This window comes from Amborella trichopoda, chromosome 2 (genome assembly GCF_054954075.1).
Source record: "Amborella trichopoda isolate Santa Cruz 75 chromosome 2, AtrichopodaSantaCruz75HAP2 v2.0, whole genome shotgun sequence".
Lineage (NCBI taxonomy): Eukaryota > Viridiplantae > Streptophyta > Magnoliopsida > Amborellales > Amborellaceae > Amborella > Amborella trichopoda.
Genome location: NC_142337.1, coordinates 5,588,044 through 5,606,370, shown reverse-complemented (window position 1 = coordinate 5,606,370; position 18,327 = coordinate 5,588,044). Strand labels below are relative to the sequence as shown.

General features: G+C 36.0%; 2 protein-coding genes across 3 annotated transcripts; one reads left to right on the top strand and one right to left on the bottom strand.

Moving 5' to 3' along the window:
• Positions 1-1,279: 1,279 nt before the first annotated feature.
• LPPBETA (Phosphatidic acid phosphatase (PAP2) family protein) lies at positions 1,280-2,162 on the bottom strand. The gene has a single exon (XM_006853304.4). It carries the CDS (start codon positions 2,057-2,059, stop codon positions 1,385-1,387), a length of 675 nt encoding a protein of 224 aa, XP_006853366.1. The 5' UTR covers positions 2,060-2,162; the 3' UTR covers positions 1,280-1,384.
• Positions 2,163-5,356: 3,194 nt separating this feature from the next.
• Positions 5,357-17,438, top strand: LOC18443104 (ras-related protein RHN1). 2 transcript variants are annotated; one of them, XM_011628318.3, is made up of 7 exons: positions 5,357-5,453; positions 5,911-5,988; positions 6,094-6,261; positions 11,266-11,314; positions 11,954-12,027; positions 15,984-16,077; positions 17,094-17,438. In XM_011628318.3, exons 1-7 carry the CDS (start codon positions 5,415-5,417, stop codon positions 17,189-17,191), a joined length of 600 nt encoding a protein of 199 aa, XP_011626620.1. In that variant the 5' UTR covers positions 5,357-5,414; the 3' UTR covers positions 17,192-17,438. The 2 variants fall into 2 exon arrangements, with proteins under 2 accessions (XP_011626620.1, XP_088713708.1); XM_088857582.1 differs by lacking the exon at positions 11,954-12,027.
• The last annotated feature ends 889 nt before the right edge of the window (positions 17,439-18,327 follow it).

Sequence of the window (18,327 nt, the reverse complement as noted above, 5' to 3'; positions counted from 1 at the left end):
CCTTAGGGTCAGCAGGCATAACTTCCTCTGCAACTCTAACCTTCAAAAACACTTTTGTGAATTTTCACCAATTTAGAGAGAAACCGTGCAAGAAATCAGTATGTTAGGCTAAGGATCAACTAGCATTAGCCAAAGTGCAAAAAAAGCAGACTGTCAAAAAGAAAGATCGACATACTTTACTGAGATTGTGCTGGTCATATATATAACCAATATTGGTTAGCCAAGTCACCTGGAATAACCTATACAAGGGCATTTATGAGTTAGATTTTCATGGTAGTTGTATGCCTAACCATCAAAAAGATAACAAATTTTAGAAAGTAGAAATAAAAGAATACAATTAACTTTGATGGCTTCGTGCCTCTAATCATGTAAGAAGCAAAAGACATGACCAAGAAGGAATAAAACACTGTCCCACAATATTTGTTCAAATCTTTTGATGGTGAAGCAATTCAATTCATTGGTTTCTTCTAACTGCTGGAATAAAAAGGCCTCATACAAAAGCCTTCATAACCTTCAAGATATCATTTCAATTCTAAAAATAATAGCCTAACATTTTCAGTGAATGATGATCTACCATGTCGACACAGAAAGTATCAAGGAATAATATTCAACTTTGTATGCTTTTCTTGAGGATCCATGTTTACCTCATGAATAAATGGAAAAGGAAAAGAAACATAAACTTATGCAATAGAAATTGACGAAGGCAATAGAGTTAGCATGCACTGTCTCTGATATCAAAAGAAACCCATGTGGCCATGTAAGAGAGTTGGGATTTGATATTCCAATAAAACTAATCAATCAAATCCAAAGGAACACCAACTCCATCAGAAAAGATCAACAAATTATAATCAAATTTCTAATTAACAAAAGAAAAACACCGAAAAAACTCAAAAAATAAACAAATATACTAGATTAAAAAAAAAAAAAAACATATGCATGAAGGCAAGAGATACATTATCGACAAATGCCATACACCAAACTTCTTGATCCATCATCATAAGTATCACCAGAACATATGACCACACTCAAAATTAGTGCACTGCAAAATTTAAGAATTTATAACATCTCGAAATCTCTCTCAAACTTTAGAGAATACAGAAGCCAGAAATTACAATAGCACATTGTGTTCCTTGTCTCCTCACCACTAATTCACATAATAAATCGAAAATCAAGAGCAGCTCGTATCGATAAAATAAAATACTCCTGATTTTCCAATCAAATGTGCAAACATATAACAGGAGAGCAAATGTGCAAACATATAACAACGGCGAGAGAGAAATTTAAACATCAAGGTGGTTTTTTCCCCAAATAATTGAATTATCCAGCATAGGGAAAGAGTAACTTACTCTTGCCCTGAAACAAAAATCAGACAATAGAGGCATCCTCAATTCGAGTACCATCGGAAAAAATGAAACATAAACAAAGCCTCTAAAACACCCAACATTGCACCAGCCATTACATCAAGAACAAAATGCCGTCCCAATAAAACCCGAGAGAAGGACGTTGCCACTGACCACAACACCACAAGCCCTGCAAACCGAAACCCGCCATGCAAATCGATCATCCAATCACCACGCACAAATTCCCAACTTTTCAAACCAGACATGAAGCTCCACCCATCAAAAAACTCTTCAATTAAATCAGAACAAAGCCACAGAAAGAAACCAACGAAACAAGCCCTCGAAGAATGACCGCTGGGAAAGGACCAGTGATCGACCCCCACAGTTAGGTGCATTCCCTTGTTGTACACGGGGCGTGGTCGCCGGATGGTGAATTTGAGGAGGCCGACGAGGGCGAGGTCGAGAAGAGAGCCGACGAGGAGGAAGAGAGAGAAAATTTTGAGTTTGGGGTCGGCGAACCAAAAGAGAGAGATGGGTATGGGGAACCAGAACCGGCCATCACCTGAGATCTCCAGAAGCTTGAGAAGAGAGCGAGGAAAGGGGAGGAATAGGGAGTGGAGGTAGAGAGAGAGTCTGGTGTCGAGGTCGATTAAGCTGGTTAGGGCTAGGGTTACGAGAGAAGGGCGATTTGTTGAAGTGGGTTGGGAGGAGGAATCCATGCCCTATGAAATTCAAAATTCTCAGCACCGACAGTGAGGAGTCCAGACGAAGAGAGTCGACCATTTGTTGATAGAACAAGAGAGCTTTAGCCTGTTGCAATGTAAGCAGGAGAGAGACGTAGATTTGTTTATTTGGAAAAAGTTTATGAGGTTGTAACCTTAAAGATGCCCATCAAAAATTCCGGAAAAGATTGTTTTAATGTTGAAAACCTCTCTAATTGATTGTATCGACAGACATGGACATATAGGAATTTTAAAAAAAAAAAAATAAATCTTTTGAATCCTCATAAAAAATTTCGGAAAATGTTGTTTTAATGTTGAAAAACTCTCTAATTGATTGTATCGTCATTAAAAAAAAAAAAAGTTTTGAGTCCAAAAAATAGTGCATCTTGCGATATATAATCTAGATCGTTCATTTTCAAGATTTTCATATGTGCATAGATACGTTTGATTTTAACCATTTTTAAATTTTATAAGTAGATATGAAAATAATTTTTCTAAAAATCTCAATAAATTTTTATACCTAAATTACATTTTATAATAAAATTTCGAGGTACGCCTTGGTTTGTTTAAGGTTGCAACAAACCATACCCCTTTTATTTTACGTATCGTTATTTTGTAAACCTTGTAATTTTGTACTATTGTAATTCTTTAATTTAAAAATAAATTTTTTTTACCTAACTTTGGAAAAAGTGTATGTAAAAATGCAAAATTAGATCGAATAATTAAAGATATACTTCAAAAATCTATTAAAAAAAGTTATTATAATGTTGATAAACCCTCTAATGAATCATCTCGACATCAAGATGTATGACTATCATTATAAATAAATAAATAAATTTTGAGTCCCAAAAATAATGCATTTTACAAAACATTATCTAGACCGTCTGTTTTCAAGATTCTCGTATATTTATATATCTACTTGATTTTAACCATTTTGAGAGTTTAATATTTTATATTAAAATATGAAAATAAATTTTTGGATAATCTTAAGAACTTTTTATACCAAAATTGCTTGTTATGATCAAATTTGGAGGTTGAGATAAGGTTGAAAGAGAATATAGGAGAGAGGAAGAGATAAAGTAGTTAATTAGAAAAGCAAGATAACTACATCACTTAAAAAACGTCATGAAAGATAAATGAATAGGGAAAGGCAGAGGACTCGTGGACAAGCTCTACGCAAGCAGGAGTTGAAGATGAAAAATTGCCTTGTCAGAGAGAAAAATCAGTAATTGGAAATGAAAAATAATTTGATAGGGCTGCAATCCTATTAAAATAAGTAAACCTTTGTCCTAAAATTCATCAAAAATTGCTATTTTGGCATCAAAAAACCTTCAAATGAGTCATCTCGGCATTGACCATTATGGTTGCGAAAAAAAATAAGATTTCAAACAGTAAAAATAATATATATTGTAACAAATTATCTATAACATCCATTACGTATTAAAAATAACTATTCACTGACGCAAAATTTGTACCATTCTTCGAGCTTCAAAATTTATAGTCAGTGTTCGAAATTTATTTTAGAGTCATCATGAAGATTGTTTATGCCTAAAGTACCGTCTTTTTTTTTTTTGGACAAGGTTACATAAGAATGGAACTTGAGATATGGTACTATGAAAACCCAATTGCTACTTGACCCAAACTTGATTCCTTGATGCCCAAAGTACTTTCTGGATGAGGATTCGAGGTGAAACTTTACTTTGTTTTCGTAACGTCTAGGCCTTATAAAAATTTGTCCTTTATAAATACAAAAAGAGATAGAGAGAAATAAAAAAAAAGAAGAGTTTCTCTTAATATAAATGAGGGGTCATTTCCACAAAAAATTGCATGTAAAATAGTTGAAGTTTTAAACGATAATAGGAGAGAGAAATGAAAATAAAGAGGCATGCTAGTTTAAAACGTCGAACAATGATGATTTACAAAAATAAAGACGAACTTCTCTCAAATAAATAAATGGTCAGTTCTATAAAATTTACATAAATATCTAATAAATGAAGGGTTCTATTATGGTGTTCATACTAGAATTTTATAATCATACTCAACAAATTTTGAACATTTATATACCCTGGTTTTGTAATATAATATTTTTTAGTATAGATATTTTTTTTCATTAAAAGGTGCTACATCATCCCTATAGGGCTAACATTACCCACATAGAGTACACTAATGCATGGGTGATATATAGACGATATTACACCTCTCATAAAGACTAAAAGTATATTAATTAAAAAATATTATAATACAAAATAAGGGTATATATATGTCTAAAATTTATTGAGGACAATTATAAAATGCTTTATAATGAGTAATCTAACATAACCTGTAAATAGAGAGTGCAGTTTGTATAAAAAGTGCATTTTCAAATAGTGTCAAAAAGTGTGGTTTCACTACTGGAAATCTCTGTGACGGCCTTAAAATATATTTTCATCTACAATTATAAAATTTAAAGTTTAAAAAATAATGCAGATCGAGTGGACCTATGAAAACTCGATAATCTTGAAAATTGATAGTAAAAAAATGCATTACAAGATGCACTATTTCCAAAACTTGAAATCTATTTTTTTCTATGTCCATGCATCAAATTTGAGCATCAAAACAATCTTTTTTAGTGAAAATTTTGAGATACATCCTAATTTGATTGTTTAGAGCCTCGTACTTATATAAACTTTTTCCTTTTTTTAATGCATTATTTTGTGTCCAGCAATAATAAAGGTTTGCTTTTCAAACCAAAGAAGAAAAAAAAAAACTTAGTTCCTCTATTTTGTTCTTCTAGGAAATGGGTTTGTACATTATCATATCACAAGCAAAGAATAAAAAAAACTTAGTTCCGGCTATTTTGTTCTTCCATTAAATGGGTTTATATGTTGTCATATCACAATCACTCCTAAGCCTTGGATGTCTAATTGGATGGCTCAGGGTGTATAACCACCCAATGATTGGCCTAGAGTGTATAACCACCCAATTTAAAATCTTTATTGACAAGAAGACTCATTGTGACCTCTTAACTAAGTATAAAATAAGGAATCATTCGAGAGTTCCAATTTATGTCAAAACGAATCTGTGCTCCCGCGTGAGCATGCTGTCCGCCAAAGAACTTGTGAACAAGCAACTAAGCAACGCCTATATAGTCACGTCTCACAATTGCATAGCTTCAATAACTATTTAAAAACCTGTGCCTTCTTCCGAAACCTTCGCTGCCCTCTCTCTCTCTCTTTATCCTTTTCCAATTTCAGAGTCGTCGTCTTTGAAGAACACGGAGACTTAGAGAGAGAAAGAGGAGAGAGAAGAGGAAAAAATTGAATTCCTTCATAAATCAGCCATTGTTACTACCATTGAACTCAAATATTAATCCATGGCTACCTTGGGGAACAAGAACCTCAACGCAAAGCTGGTAATGTTGCCCCCTGTTTTTTTACATTTTTAATTGATTTTTTGTCTCTTTTTTACCCTCTCTCTCTAGATATCTTTATTAGGTCTTGATTAGATCATGCATGGCGGATCCCTCTTTTTATGTCCTTTCTCTCTCTAGATGTCTTATTTCTTGGTAATCGGAACATTGCGTGTGAATTCAGAGTTCCGATCTCATTGGGATCTCTCTCTCTCTAAGTGTCTTGCATTGCGTTTAAATCCGATAATGGTGGGCTAAAATCATATTTTGTTCATCGTTTCCGTCTGTCTGGATGCATGTCCTCTTTGGTATTCAGATCGTGGTTGTTTACTTGTTCTGTTCTTCTTTCTCTCTCTGAGTTTATTTCCTTTCAATTTTTGTTTTGGTGGTTAAAATTGGATCGTGTCTGATAAATTCATTGTATATAAAATATTTGTCTTTTATTTTATGATGAATTTAGGTTCTTCTTGGTGACATGGGAGCTGGTAAATCCAGTCTGGTTTTGCGCTTCGTCAAAGGACAATTCCTAGAATTTCAGGTTGGATCTCTCTCTCTTCCTCTTAAATGATTTTTTGAGTCCTCTTTCTGTCTCTCTCTCTCTCTCTTGTGTTTTGTGTGTATTTTGAACTCTTGGGTTTTGTAGGAATCAACAATTGGTGCCGCTTTTTTCTCTCAAACACTTGCAGCCAATGATGCAACCGTGAAATTTGAGATATGGGATACAGCAGGGCAGGAGAGGTATCACAGTCTGGCTCCCATGTATTACAGAGGAGCTGCAGCAGCTATCATTGTATTTGATATAACGAACCCTGTGAGTCATAATGCCAATTATTTCATTTTGTTGCTAAGAACATGTCTCTTTGGTTTTTTTAGTTTCTATTTTACCTTTTCTTTGTTTGAAGGTACATGAGTTTTATTTGTTATGCTTGTTATTTTGTGTTAGTAATGGTCTGCTAGAAGCTTAGATTGGACATTGTGTGTTGATCTTGTATTGGTTTAAGATAAATTTGAAGAAAGCTGCACAATATTTTTGGTTTGCGGGATAATTTGGGATTTTTGGGGTTGAAAAAGTCTTCATGCTAATGAGAAATCTTGGTGGTATTTGTGTTTAACGTTTGGTACATTTACCTCTTTTTTTTAACTCAGCCGCATATGGATCTCTAAATTTTTATATTTCTTTTTGGTCTAAACATCTGATAGTTTCGTCCTTTAAATAGATTTAAACATTGTGAGGGGTGTTAGAATGGTTTCTGGTGGTTTTCCTCAACACTGGATATGTTTCTTGCGTGTTATTTGACTTTGTTTCCTCTAATTGCACTTTCCCTGTTTCATTTCTCACATTGCTTCCCTGATTCATTTGACAATCTAGCAACTATGGTTTGTTACCATTTTGCAAGATTTGGTCTTTGTTAGTGGTAGTAACATAGCGTGATTACTTAGTGGAGAGTGAAATTCCGATAAATTAACTTCAAGCAGTTGGACAAAGTTTATATTGCAATTATTCATATGCTTTAGATTTTGGATGACATTGAATCGATGTGGTGCAGAGGAGGTGCCATTGGGAATTCTAATTATGTTAGGATTAGGAGTTTTAAAGGATTTTTAGTTCCTACAATGATTGGGACAGTAGAGTTTTGGAAGTCTTAAGGTCTCCTATATTGAGTAAGAGTGAATAACAGGCGGCCCAAAGAACTAATACTTAAGCTAGGTTTATGGGAAAGTTTGGTATGACTAAGGCATGATTATGGTTTTGTTAAAGGCTTTTTGTGTGGGCATACATTGCTGGAACTTAACAAGGATATGATGATGGTTGCAAAGGAAATTTAGGGCTTTTGTTTGAAGATTACGGTGGGTAGGTCTGGTTAGGGTGGCTATTGAGCTAGTTTGCCTAAGGCTTGGAGATTTATGGCTAGATTTCATAGAAGTGTTTGTGTGGGATAATTTGGTTGTGGGGAAATCTTGGATGGGGATGTGCCATGCAAAAGGGGAAAGAAGAGGGGATCTAGGCTTATCTATACAGAACCTCTAATCCACAAGCTAAGAATTTTGGGAATCTCTCCACCAAAACAAGAAAAGGTTTTGACTTTTGCATGGACTCACCCAGACGTATGCTAGTATAATTACTCTCTCTATCGAAAAAGTTGGGGAATATTTCCTGAAATGGTTGCATCTCACCATAATTGAAACACAAAATTTATTACTCAACTTTGATTGATTTGGCTGTAGGACTATACATCGGATTGAGAGTCAAGCTGTCTGTATTTTCCTCGACTTCCTATTCTTGTAGATACTTTAGAATTGGGTAACTAGTTATTTCATAGTTTAGGGCCACCTGTAAATAACACGAATAAAATCTTTTTAGACTCTCAAACAAAATTGGGAAGCTAACTTGCAAAATAAGGAAAGAAACAACTTACTGAAATTTCAAGACACTCTATTTTCCAATTAATGGAGCCCACTGTCTTCTAGAAGATTGATCTTTCTAGAAGATTGCCTAAGTTCCATGCCCTACAGTTTCTTGGACTCAATAATGGAAAGAAAGAAGGCGGACACACCTAAAAGGGCCGTACACAAAGGCCGTAACCCGGTGCTGGTCCTGCCTAAGCAGGGTCCCAGGAAGGGTGGGCTGGAAATGGTCCTAACCTTTGACTTATGCACAAAGTGGCTGCTCTCAGGACTCGAACCCACGCTCTTGCGCTGGCTACCTGAGCCTTTTACCGTCACACCAAGTGACGGCCACTAAAAGCACAAAATTTGTCATTGATTTTCCCAGCAGACTTTCAACCACATTTGAAGCGTGCAATGTCCGAACTATGAGAAATCCACAAAGATAAGTGACGTAGGTCTTGAAGAGATCTTCTATTTAAACTTTGAATCACTTCAAACGGACATTCAGGTGAGAACTAATGCCTTTGAAAAACAGTCTACATCATGAGTGGGTCTTGCAATAACTATGGTTGGTGATTCTACCTCATATATAGTGGGTGTCTTTTTAAAAAGTTTATAGAACTCCAGATCATTGATGTTTCCCTGTGAAATGGAGGTGGACCCCTTTGACATGGACTGATTGCAGCATGGTATTGTGTTTCAACCATGTCACTCGATTTGCTTAATGACTCCCTTGAATTCTTCCTGAATTCGTTAAGGCTATGACATGGACCTCCCTCTCCGTCTTTGTTGACTTTGATTATAGGTGTTCTTAGCAGCATGATAGTATTGGGCGGTTGAGGGCTTTAAGAGAGTTTGGGAATGATATAACTTCTGACTTAGTGCATAGACGATATGTCAGTGTCTTCTTAAAGTGGTTTTGATTGATCTCTGATCAAAGAGCATTAAGCAAATTTGTTCAAGATTATAACTTTGGGTATTGGTGCTCAGGATTGATAACTAGTGGATATGGCAGAGAGATTAGGCCATGAAGTGGGAGTGGAGATGCCTCCATGGAAGTGCCTAAGAGGCTGAGACTGCCTGTTCACCAAGAAGCATCAAAAGATTGGGAAGCCTAGCAATCACATCCTAAAAGATCCTCCAAGTATTGCAGTCTCCAAAGTAACAAAATGTTTAATTCTAGTTTACAGTTACTAAGTTGTTTGGCTGAATCAAAGGTTAAGAGCAGCTATCTACATGAAATATTTGTTTGGCATCCTTATGAAAAATATCAATATTGCAGGTCCCTACAATACAAGTAAGAGCGACCATCGGATCAAACATAACAGCACTCTGTTTTATGAAAATAGTTAAATAAAAAGCTAATCACTGAATTGAGAAAAAATATTATTAATTATTGTGGGTGAAAATTTGAAAATGCAAATAAGACAAGGAAAGATTCGGCAGACCTTTGAAAATGAAAATAAGACAAGGAAAGAATTCGGCAGACCCTGATCATCAATTTGCATGATCAATATCAAGTCTCAATATCAATTTAGAGGTTCAGAAAAAAAGTACTGAATAAATTTAGAGGTTCCAAGCGTTTCATCACAAACTTCTCAATTTCTCTTGGTCTCTGTTGAATCTTGTGTATGAGGGTCATTTACCTTACGGTCACTGATCGAGGCCTTGGTTACTCTCTTTTTTTATTTCTTGTTCATTTTTTTCATCTTCTCCTTATGCCAGCCGTGCTCATCGCCAACTTTCCTCAGCTGTCAACACTCCTCCCCTTTCTCTCTCTTGAACCCCATGCAAACCTCCTCTGTCTCATAACCTTCATTCTTTAAAATCACAGCAAAACACTCACAAGAGCCCCAAAGGTATGCCCAAAACCTCAAAAATCAACTGAACCAGAACACCACACAAAAGCTCCAATATACCCCACTCCATGACCCAGAAACCTGCCTTCAAGATGGGGAAGCGGGAATAACTCTGGTGAAATGGAGATGCGTCATACTATGCAAGAAAGGGTGCTTTCATGGCAGATCATCTCTTTAATTCATGGGCGCCTTTGAAGAAATCAGTGTTCCATGAGAAAGAGAGTCTAGTCTTCTTCTTTTTTCTTTTTTTTTTTGAGATGGATTGGGTATGCAAAGGACACTGTGTTTATTGATGTTTTGCTTTTTCTTCACTTGTTTCTCTTTGCCCTGATTTATCCCGGAGAAAAGTGTGAACACAGAAGGCATAGTCTAATCGCCTTTTTTGTTTCTTTTGAAATGGATCGGGGTTGGGTATTGTAAGCAAGGAACAATACGTTTATGGTGTATTTGGTGTTTTGCCTCTTCATCACTGTGCCTTGTTTCTCTTTGCACTGATTTAGCCTGGAGAAAAGTGTGAAGATAGAAGTCAGAGGGACCAATCGTGCTGCAGGTCCGGGTGGGAGATGTGCAAAAGCAGATCTCAGTATAAATGAGTTGAAATGCTTCTCGTCCAGAAAAAAGGGGAGTCCAACTTAAAATTTTTCGGATGCCACTTTTTCCTTGATGCCAAAGATTTCCAACTTCCAATCTTAAAAACTCGCTGATTTCCAAAGTGCAGCTTGCCCTTCTTACTGGTTTTTTGGCTCGTCAGTCAAACAACTCTAGTTCTGGGGACATTCAGCTTGAGAATGGTTATCTTAAATTCATAATGAACGAGAATAACTTGTAGAAAAAGATAACAATATAAGGAAACTTAGCTCCTACACTCTGTGGCTACCTGTGTGGAAGTGTTTTAGATTTGATCTGTACTGCCTCTCCAAGTTAATTTGTCTGAGGGCTCAACTTGCTATTTTGGTTAAAGAACTGTGGTCTTCAACAGGCACCAGAAAATTACATATGCAGTAATCATTGATATTCATCCAAGTTACTTGTATGTGCATGTCAATGACTCCAGATGAGATAACAGCAGTGTCCATGGATCCCGACTTTGCAGGCAGGCAGGCAAGCTCTGCCTATTGAGGCCCTTCTTGTGGGAGGATTGTATCAAATTTGGCTGTTGCATTCAATTTGACACCTTTACTTAGTTGATAATGCTAGTTATGATGAAGATGCCCCTGAAATGGGCCCCTAATTTCTATTTTGGATGGGTCAGGAGTGGTTCTTGATATATTGTGAGTTTCAGCCATTTTGTATATCAAGTGCATATGCTGAAAATAATGTAATTTATAATGTATTTTGGGCATTTGGAATAGATTGCCTGTATTTGCTATATCTGCTGTTTAAAAATAACAATGATGACGTGTGATATTTTGGATTCTTGTTGTCATATTAAGATTAAAAATGCCTTATTTGAGATACTTCTGTTGCTTATTCCTATTTTGAGCTACTGAATACAAAACTACCCATAGAAAAAGATTTTGTTCAAAATTTTCATTGTATATTGAGGCTTCTCTGGTTTTTGTTGATAGGATTCATTTGCTCGAGCAAAGAAATGGGTGCAAGAACTTCAAGGGCAAGGTAGGTGCTTCTTCAAATTCCATTTTGCTGTAAACATGGTACTACTTTTCTTCTTTCAAATGTTTTTGGTTGAGATGCTGCAATGGTTACCTGAACTTACAATAATAGGCATGTTCTTTGAACTTTTCTACAACTTGTGTACTGAATATGGTCTTTCAAGATAATGGATTGCTTTTGCACTTGTTCGGAAATTAGGATGTGCATTTTAACTTATTTTCAAATAATTTTCTAGAATTTTGTAAATTTTTGGTTGATTGAAGCTATTTTTCTTATGAGTTCTCAAAGAATTTTGTAAATTTCGGGTCAGGACTCACTAGTGTCCTGAGCCCTAGTCAGGCAACTTGACTGGGTGGGTGTGAGTGAGACGTGGCCTAGTATTAAAGAGTAGACAAAAAGTAAAAATAAAAACTGGGAACTGGCGAGACTCGAATGGTTCCCTTTGATTTTCTTCCGGACTTCACAGGCTGCTGAGTCCTAGCAACTCGGGCAAGTCTGAGTCATACTCGCAGAGTTTTCAAACACTCGTTATTAGGGAAAATAATGTTTTCAAATCTTTTTGAATTTGATTGAATTAGTGCTTTTGTAAAGCTAATTAATTTACGTCCTTCATAATTTGATGGAAATCATGTTTCTGTAAAGGTAACCCGAACATGGTTTTGGCGCTTGCTGGAAATAAATGTGATATGGTAGAGAAAAGGAAGGTGACACCAGAGGTATACATAGTATTATTCTTTTTGTTTGCATGCTAGTTTTCTGATATCCATGTAACAATTTAGCAGCATTGGTTAGTGTGCCACGGCTCTTTTTGTAGTTGACTTACCTAATTGCTCTCAGTTCATATGTTTCACATTCCTGAAAAGCTTGTGTGATTTCACATTCCATTTATTTTATTGACTAAGAATTGATCCTTTTTATCCCAAACACTCAACATGCTTATGCTTTGTTCTTCCCAGTGTTTTGGACTTGGCTGAGTCCACTCGGACTCGGCTGAGTAACTCGGCCCCGCCCTAGTGACGAGGCAAGTTGGTGACGTGTTTGGTGCCCAACTCGAAGGGCACCAAAAACCTCCTAAATTGTTTTTTTAAAAATGCTGAGAAATATAAAAAAATTAGAAATCACAAATATATTGGCTAGAAATACTTTTTTAGATGTTTTTCATAGCTTTTAAGATGATTTGGGAACTTCCATATCTTTTCCTTTTTTTTTGTGCAAGGTTTCAGAAATATTCAAAGTATAAATCAAAATTTTCATTAGTCTATCCCGTGTTTTAAAATGCACGATGCGGTCCCGATGCGGTTGGGGGGGTTGATGCGGTCTACATTTGGGTGCATCACCCCGATGCGGTCAATATATATAAATTTTTTTCAAAAAATCTAAAAAATAGGTTAATGCATGGAAAAAAAATATGGAGGTGATTTATGTGATAGTAGGTATTTAATTTATTCATTAGCTCTAACATTGTCAGCTGTAAGAGACTTTGAATCCGCTGATAGAAGACATTAGAAGTAGAAAATAGAAACTAGAATCTAGAAACTTGAAACTAACTTTATAGAAGACTTTGAATCCGCTGATGGAAGACATTAGAAGTAGAAAATAGAAACTAGAAACTAGAAACTAGAAACTTGAAACTAACTTTATAGAAGTCATTAGAAGTTAGAAGACATCATATTATCATATCCATGATCTTTTTGTTTTCATGAAGCTATCCATGTATTCTTTAATCTCCTTTTAATTTATTCGGTAGCATGTGGGTATGCTCTGACATCCCTAGTAATACCTGCAAAGTGTTCTTTTTGTTGGAAAATGCCTCCACCCCGATGAGAATTTGCACAACGAGTACAAATAACATAATATTAATCTTTTGGATTTTTTAGTTTTACATATTTCCAATCCGGATCCTTAGTACTTGAAGATTGTGAAGAATAAATTGCCCAAAAAATAAGTGTTATGATTTATGAAATAAAGAATTAGCAATTGATCGAAAAAATTATCGTTGTCTTCTCAGCCATTGAAATCCTCGATAAGTTAACAAACTATGCTCAACCTTCTTCGAAACAACGCCCAAGCTTATCCCACTCAACAGCCCAACCAACATCGAGAGCAAATTGACAATTGTTTTCAAACAAAATTTCTGCCGTATTTTTTTCCTCTTCGTTTGACCAAAAAACAATCACATTTGTGGCTGTTTTTTGTGTTTTGGGTTTTTTGTGTTTTGGGGGGTTCAATACCCCAAACCCTTTTCCTCCCTTTGGGGGTGAAAAATGATAAAAATACCCATTATCATGGGCACTATTTTCGCCCACTAGCTATGCAGGGCATATGTGCTATGCGCTATGTGGTGGGATGCGCGGCATATGCGGGTGCATCCCACCAAAGTGCATATGTGCCCATATGCGATGTGCTTTGAGGCACATAGCGCATTATATGGCCGCATCACCGCGGATGTGGCTGCATTTTAAAACAATGTCCATCTTCTATAGACTTTTTCAACTTTTTAAGTCTTCTAATGATTTATATTGAAACTTTAAGCTTTTTTTATTTTTGACTATCTTTTAGAAATTTTTTACTTTTCTTTTTCAACTTTTCTACGTTTTATGATGGTGTACATGACTAACTCGGAGTTACTCACCTTGGCCAGGGGTCAAGTACCTTAGTCAAGGCATTTGCCATAGTACTGGTTCCTCCTAACGGATATGCTTTGGAACTATTTATTGATATCTCTTAAGATTCTATAGTTTAAATTTTCAAAGATATCATGATCTGATATTTGAATCTAACAAAGCTGTCTTTTCTAACCATCAATTCTTGTTCTCACTCCAAGATCCCTTAGTCGAATAAAGCTATGTAGTTTGCATGGTCATGAAATTCTTGTGATTCCGATGAACATACTATTTGATATTAAGCAGCAATGGATGCTTTTGCTTGGGATAACTTTCCCTCTTATTCTATACCAAAAGTAAACCATCAGTGTCTACGTCCTTCATATCTGTCATTTGTGTCTTTTTTTCTTCATTATCTTTTCCAATGAAAGCTACATTTGCGCACCACTCAATATTTTCTCTGGAGAGACTTCTCCCCAATTGTTTTCTATGTTTAGATGGTTCCGGAGCTAAGTGACAGCCAAACCTTGGATCACTTGAAATCTTTCAAACTCCATTGACAAGACATTTGTTGACTCATGATATCAATTTTAGATTTTGACTGTTTCAAGTCTCCTGAAACATTATAAAAAATTTACCATGGAAGATATAATTGGTAAAGTTTACAGTGTTTAAGCTTGGTTTTGGCTGGAATCTCAGGGTTCTTTTTTTATTGAGCAAAGTATTTGGGTTGGATCCATATATGGAAGATCATCCTTATGACCCTTGAGACTCAGTGCTGGATAAGGTTCATACGAGGAAGAAGATACAGGTGTGAGACTTGTTTTTTCTCTAGTTTGCTGTGCATGTGCTCAGTTATATTTGAACTGTGGCTTGGGCTGGGGCCACGGAGCTCGGACTTTTATGGATGGATAACATATTTTCCTGGTTAAGCCTGTTTTGGAGTTCAATTGAAGGTCAGGTTATGGGATAAGTCCAGGGCTGTATTTGAAAAATAGCAGAAAAAAAGTTAAAAACTCTGTTCTGAAATGTGCAGAAAAGGTCATGAAGCTTGTTTAGTGAAGAACCAAGCCATCTCTCTCGGATGCTGTCACTACAGTGTTGAATTTGTTGATTTTTTTGCATACATCAATCATGCCTCCAATTTAGAAAATGGCTATGGGAAAATATTTTATGAAGATAGCCCCTCATTGCCATTTCATAAGGAGTTTGCAAAGCTAAACAAATTAGTTGAAATATAAGAGAATAATTGAGTCAATTTGCTACAAAGCTGCTGTCCTGCTCTTTGATGCAAACTTGAGGCTTTTAAAATTAATGGTCTCTTGTTAACTTTCAACTTGTTTAGATGCTGAAAGTCTCAGTAATGTGACAGAAAAAAACTGAAACAATGTGGTTCTTGTAAAATTAATCGCCAAGAATCTTGCACTATGGTCCTTTGCCGTGGAGAAATTTATTCAAGGAAAGCAAGTAGAGTTAATCAAATGGAAAATCAATACTTCCTTTGCAGATGGAAATGGACAAAATCCTAATGCAAAAATATAGTGATAATTTCTTAGTTGATCGATCCAATAAATCACAATGTAGCAAGGCAAGACTGCCAACTAAGTCTGAGATTGCTTTTAACTGATATTTGCAATTTCCACTTGGAACAGGGATGGGAGTTGTAAAATAAGGAGATAAAGATATTCAAGATCTTCCATGGTGACTTGGTAATGGGCAAGATCTTATGGATCTGGTGATTATTGATCAGTTCTTTGGAAATTCTAGAAATCAGAGTAAACTAAATGGAATTTAAAGTACCAAATGAGTAGTATGGTTTCCTCTCAGGCTCTCTCTAGGTTTTTATTTCCTGTTGTCTTCAAGGAGTTAACTGTGTACCATATTGTAGATTCACTATTAAGTTACTGAATTCGTTGCTCATGGACTGGAAAAAACTATAAAAGAAAAAAAATATTTTGCTGAGAAAGAAGACAACTCTTATAGTGGCTACACATAATGCATGGTATTTTCATCCTTTGGTAAGATTATTCTAAAAGGTAACCTCCGTTCTGTTCCATGTGGTTTTGCAGGAAGCTCAAGCATATGCCCAAGACAATGGCCTCTTCTTCATGGAAACCTCCGCAAAGACTGCCATAAATGTGAATGACATTTTCTATGAAATTGGTAAATATTCTTTTAAGGCTCATAATTAAACTTTAGTTGTTACTTGAAACCTGTCAGTTTTACATATTGGGAAAGTAAGCTTACCTTTGGTACGAAAAGGTCATAATCATCCTAGCCATTAGAAGTGAAATTGGGTGACTAGGAGCATGCCATTAACTGCTTTCTGTGTCCAAGAGAATGTTCCTGATATTTCGTGTGGAGAAATGACACATCCCAGCTGTATATACAATGGTTTGGGGTGTTTGTGACCCTTGTGTATTAAGGTTAATGGTCTCATTTGTATACAATCCTTTACATATTACAAAGCTGCTGATTGTTTTTTGTGAAGTTTCGAATATTCCCTTTAAGAAATTGCATAACTGATTTTATATAGAAGGCTAGAGAATGTTCCTGATATTTCGTGTGGAGAAATGACACATCCCAGCTGTATATACAATGGTTTGGGGTGTTTGTGACCCTTGTGTATTAAGGTTAATGGTCTCATTTGTATACAATCCTTTACATATTACAAAGCTGCTGATTGTTTTTTGTGAAGTTTCGAATATTCCCTTTAAGAAATTGCATACCTGCTTTTATATAGAAGGCTAGGCATCGGAATCCCTATACAACTTCGAGGTGGGATATCAGTAGAAATATCAAAAGTAGCTCCACACTCAAAACCTGGATAGGTTCCCATGATTGTAGGTCTTTCGTTATAGAAAACAGGTGGGTGACTCTTCCACCCGATTACTTCCCTTCAGAAAGTTCATTGTAAACTTTATATTACATTTTTGTTTTATAAATATGTAGGCAGATTGCTGTGTTTTGGGGTAATTTCAGAATAAATGGGGTTAAATGATATGAAGGCAGGGAGTGAACCAAAGGTCTCGCTAAAATGTTAACTACCATTTTGTTAAAAAATACTTCTACTTATGATTAGTAGTCCACCCAAACATAGCTTCCCCTTATATTCATGATTTTCTTTATGACTTCCCTTCACATTCATGTTGGTCCCTGAAGTTCTACTTGTGTTACAGCAAAGAGGCTGCCTCGTATGCAACCTATGCAAAATCCATCAGGAATGATGCTTACAGATAGACCCACCGAAGCGACTACTTCTAGATGCTGCACTTAGCCTGCAACTGCGCCCTACTCTCTCCCCCTCCCCCTTGTCTCTCTCTCTCTCAACCCTGTAAACGGGGTCGGGACTGCACATCTTTCCTCCCCTCTCTTGCTCTCTCTCTAACCATGTTGAAAGCACCTTGGTTTACATAAAGAGATGGGTCAGGTCTAAAGATCCTTTCGTTTGTTTATTTTTTGCCAAACAGTGTAAATAAATATTATTTGTGTGTATGATTATGTTATGGAGTTCTTGTTTTTAATGCATTATCCTGGTACACCTGACATTAATAAGAAAAAGTCCTATTGCATTTTGCTAGAACGTTTCATTTCACAGTGAAAAAAAGGAATCGAAAATAAACTGAGGTTAAGCAAAACAGGGGAAATTTAATGGATTGCTGGCTTATGAAGTTTTCAGGTTTGTTTCCTTCTCTCCTTTTTTCCTCCATCTACAATTATACTTTGGAATCCTCTTGGAAATGGCCATAATCTTTGTTCTTGATTGTTTTGACATATCACCTTAAATTAGTGGTGTCAAGGGGCCGGCTGGGTGGCTGGCTGGCTTTAAAAAACTAGGGCCTGAGCTACAAAATATGGCTGACTATGGCCTAAGTGTAGGGCTTGGGCCGAGGCCAGCCGGTTCGGTCTGGCCCGCTTTTTCTTTATTTTTACTGGGTCCAATCGCCAACCCTATATTAAATAACCGATAGTAGTCAACATTAAGAAAAAAAGAAACAAATAAAAAAAAAAAGAAAAAGAAAAAAAAACTGATAATAGTCGATTGATTTTATGTTCCGGCAAAAGCTTTTTGGCCATTCATTCCCCAGCGTAAATCCTATGTACTAATATTTTTAGAACTTTCAAATTTTGGGGACATAACCTCCTCAACCTTGCTTATAACCTCAAAAAGAAAAAGATAACAAATTTCAGGGACTCTACATGTCTAAGGTCCGTTCTGAGAATGGTTTATGACCATCCGATGTTTGTATGCTCGAAACGAAGTGCTTAGAAACCCAAAATTAATTATTATCTTCTTGTAAAGTACTCGGAACTGTATTCCCAAATGGACCCAAGACCGCATAGAAACGCGGGCTTCTTAATACATCTATTTTTAAAATATTATATATATTACATATTATTATATAGTATTAT

What these genes read in the sequence shown, in the direction of transcription:
- LPPBETA (XM_006853304.4), bottom strand. Translation starts at nt 2,059, where the DNA reads ATGGATTCCTCCTCCCAACCCACTTCAACAAATCGCCCTTCTCTCGTA.
- LOC18443104 (XM_011628318.3), top strand. Translation starts at nt 5,415, where the DNA reads ATGGCTACCTTGGGGAACAAGAACCTCAACGCAAAGCTG. An exon ending in AAAGGAAGGTGACACCAGAG is followed by an intron (nt 12,028 to 15,983) that starts GTATACATAGTA and finishes GTGGTTTTGCAG; the next exon opens with GAAGCTCAAGCATATGCCCA. An exon ending in TGACATTTTCTATGAAATTG is followed by an intron (nt 16,078 to 17,093) that starts GTAAATATTCTT and finishes CTTGTGTTACAG; the next exon opens with CAAAGAGGCTGCCTCGTATG.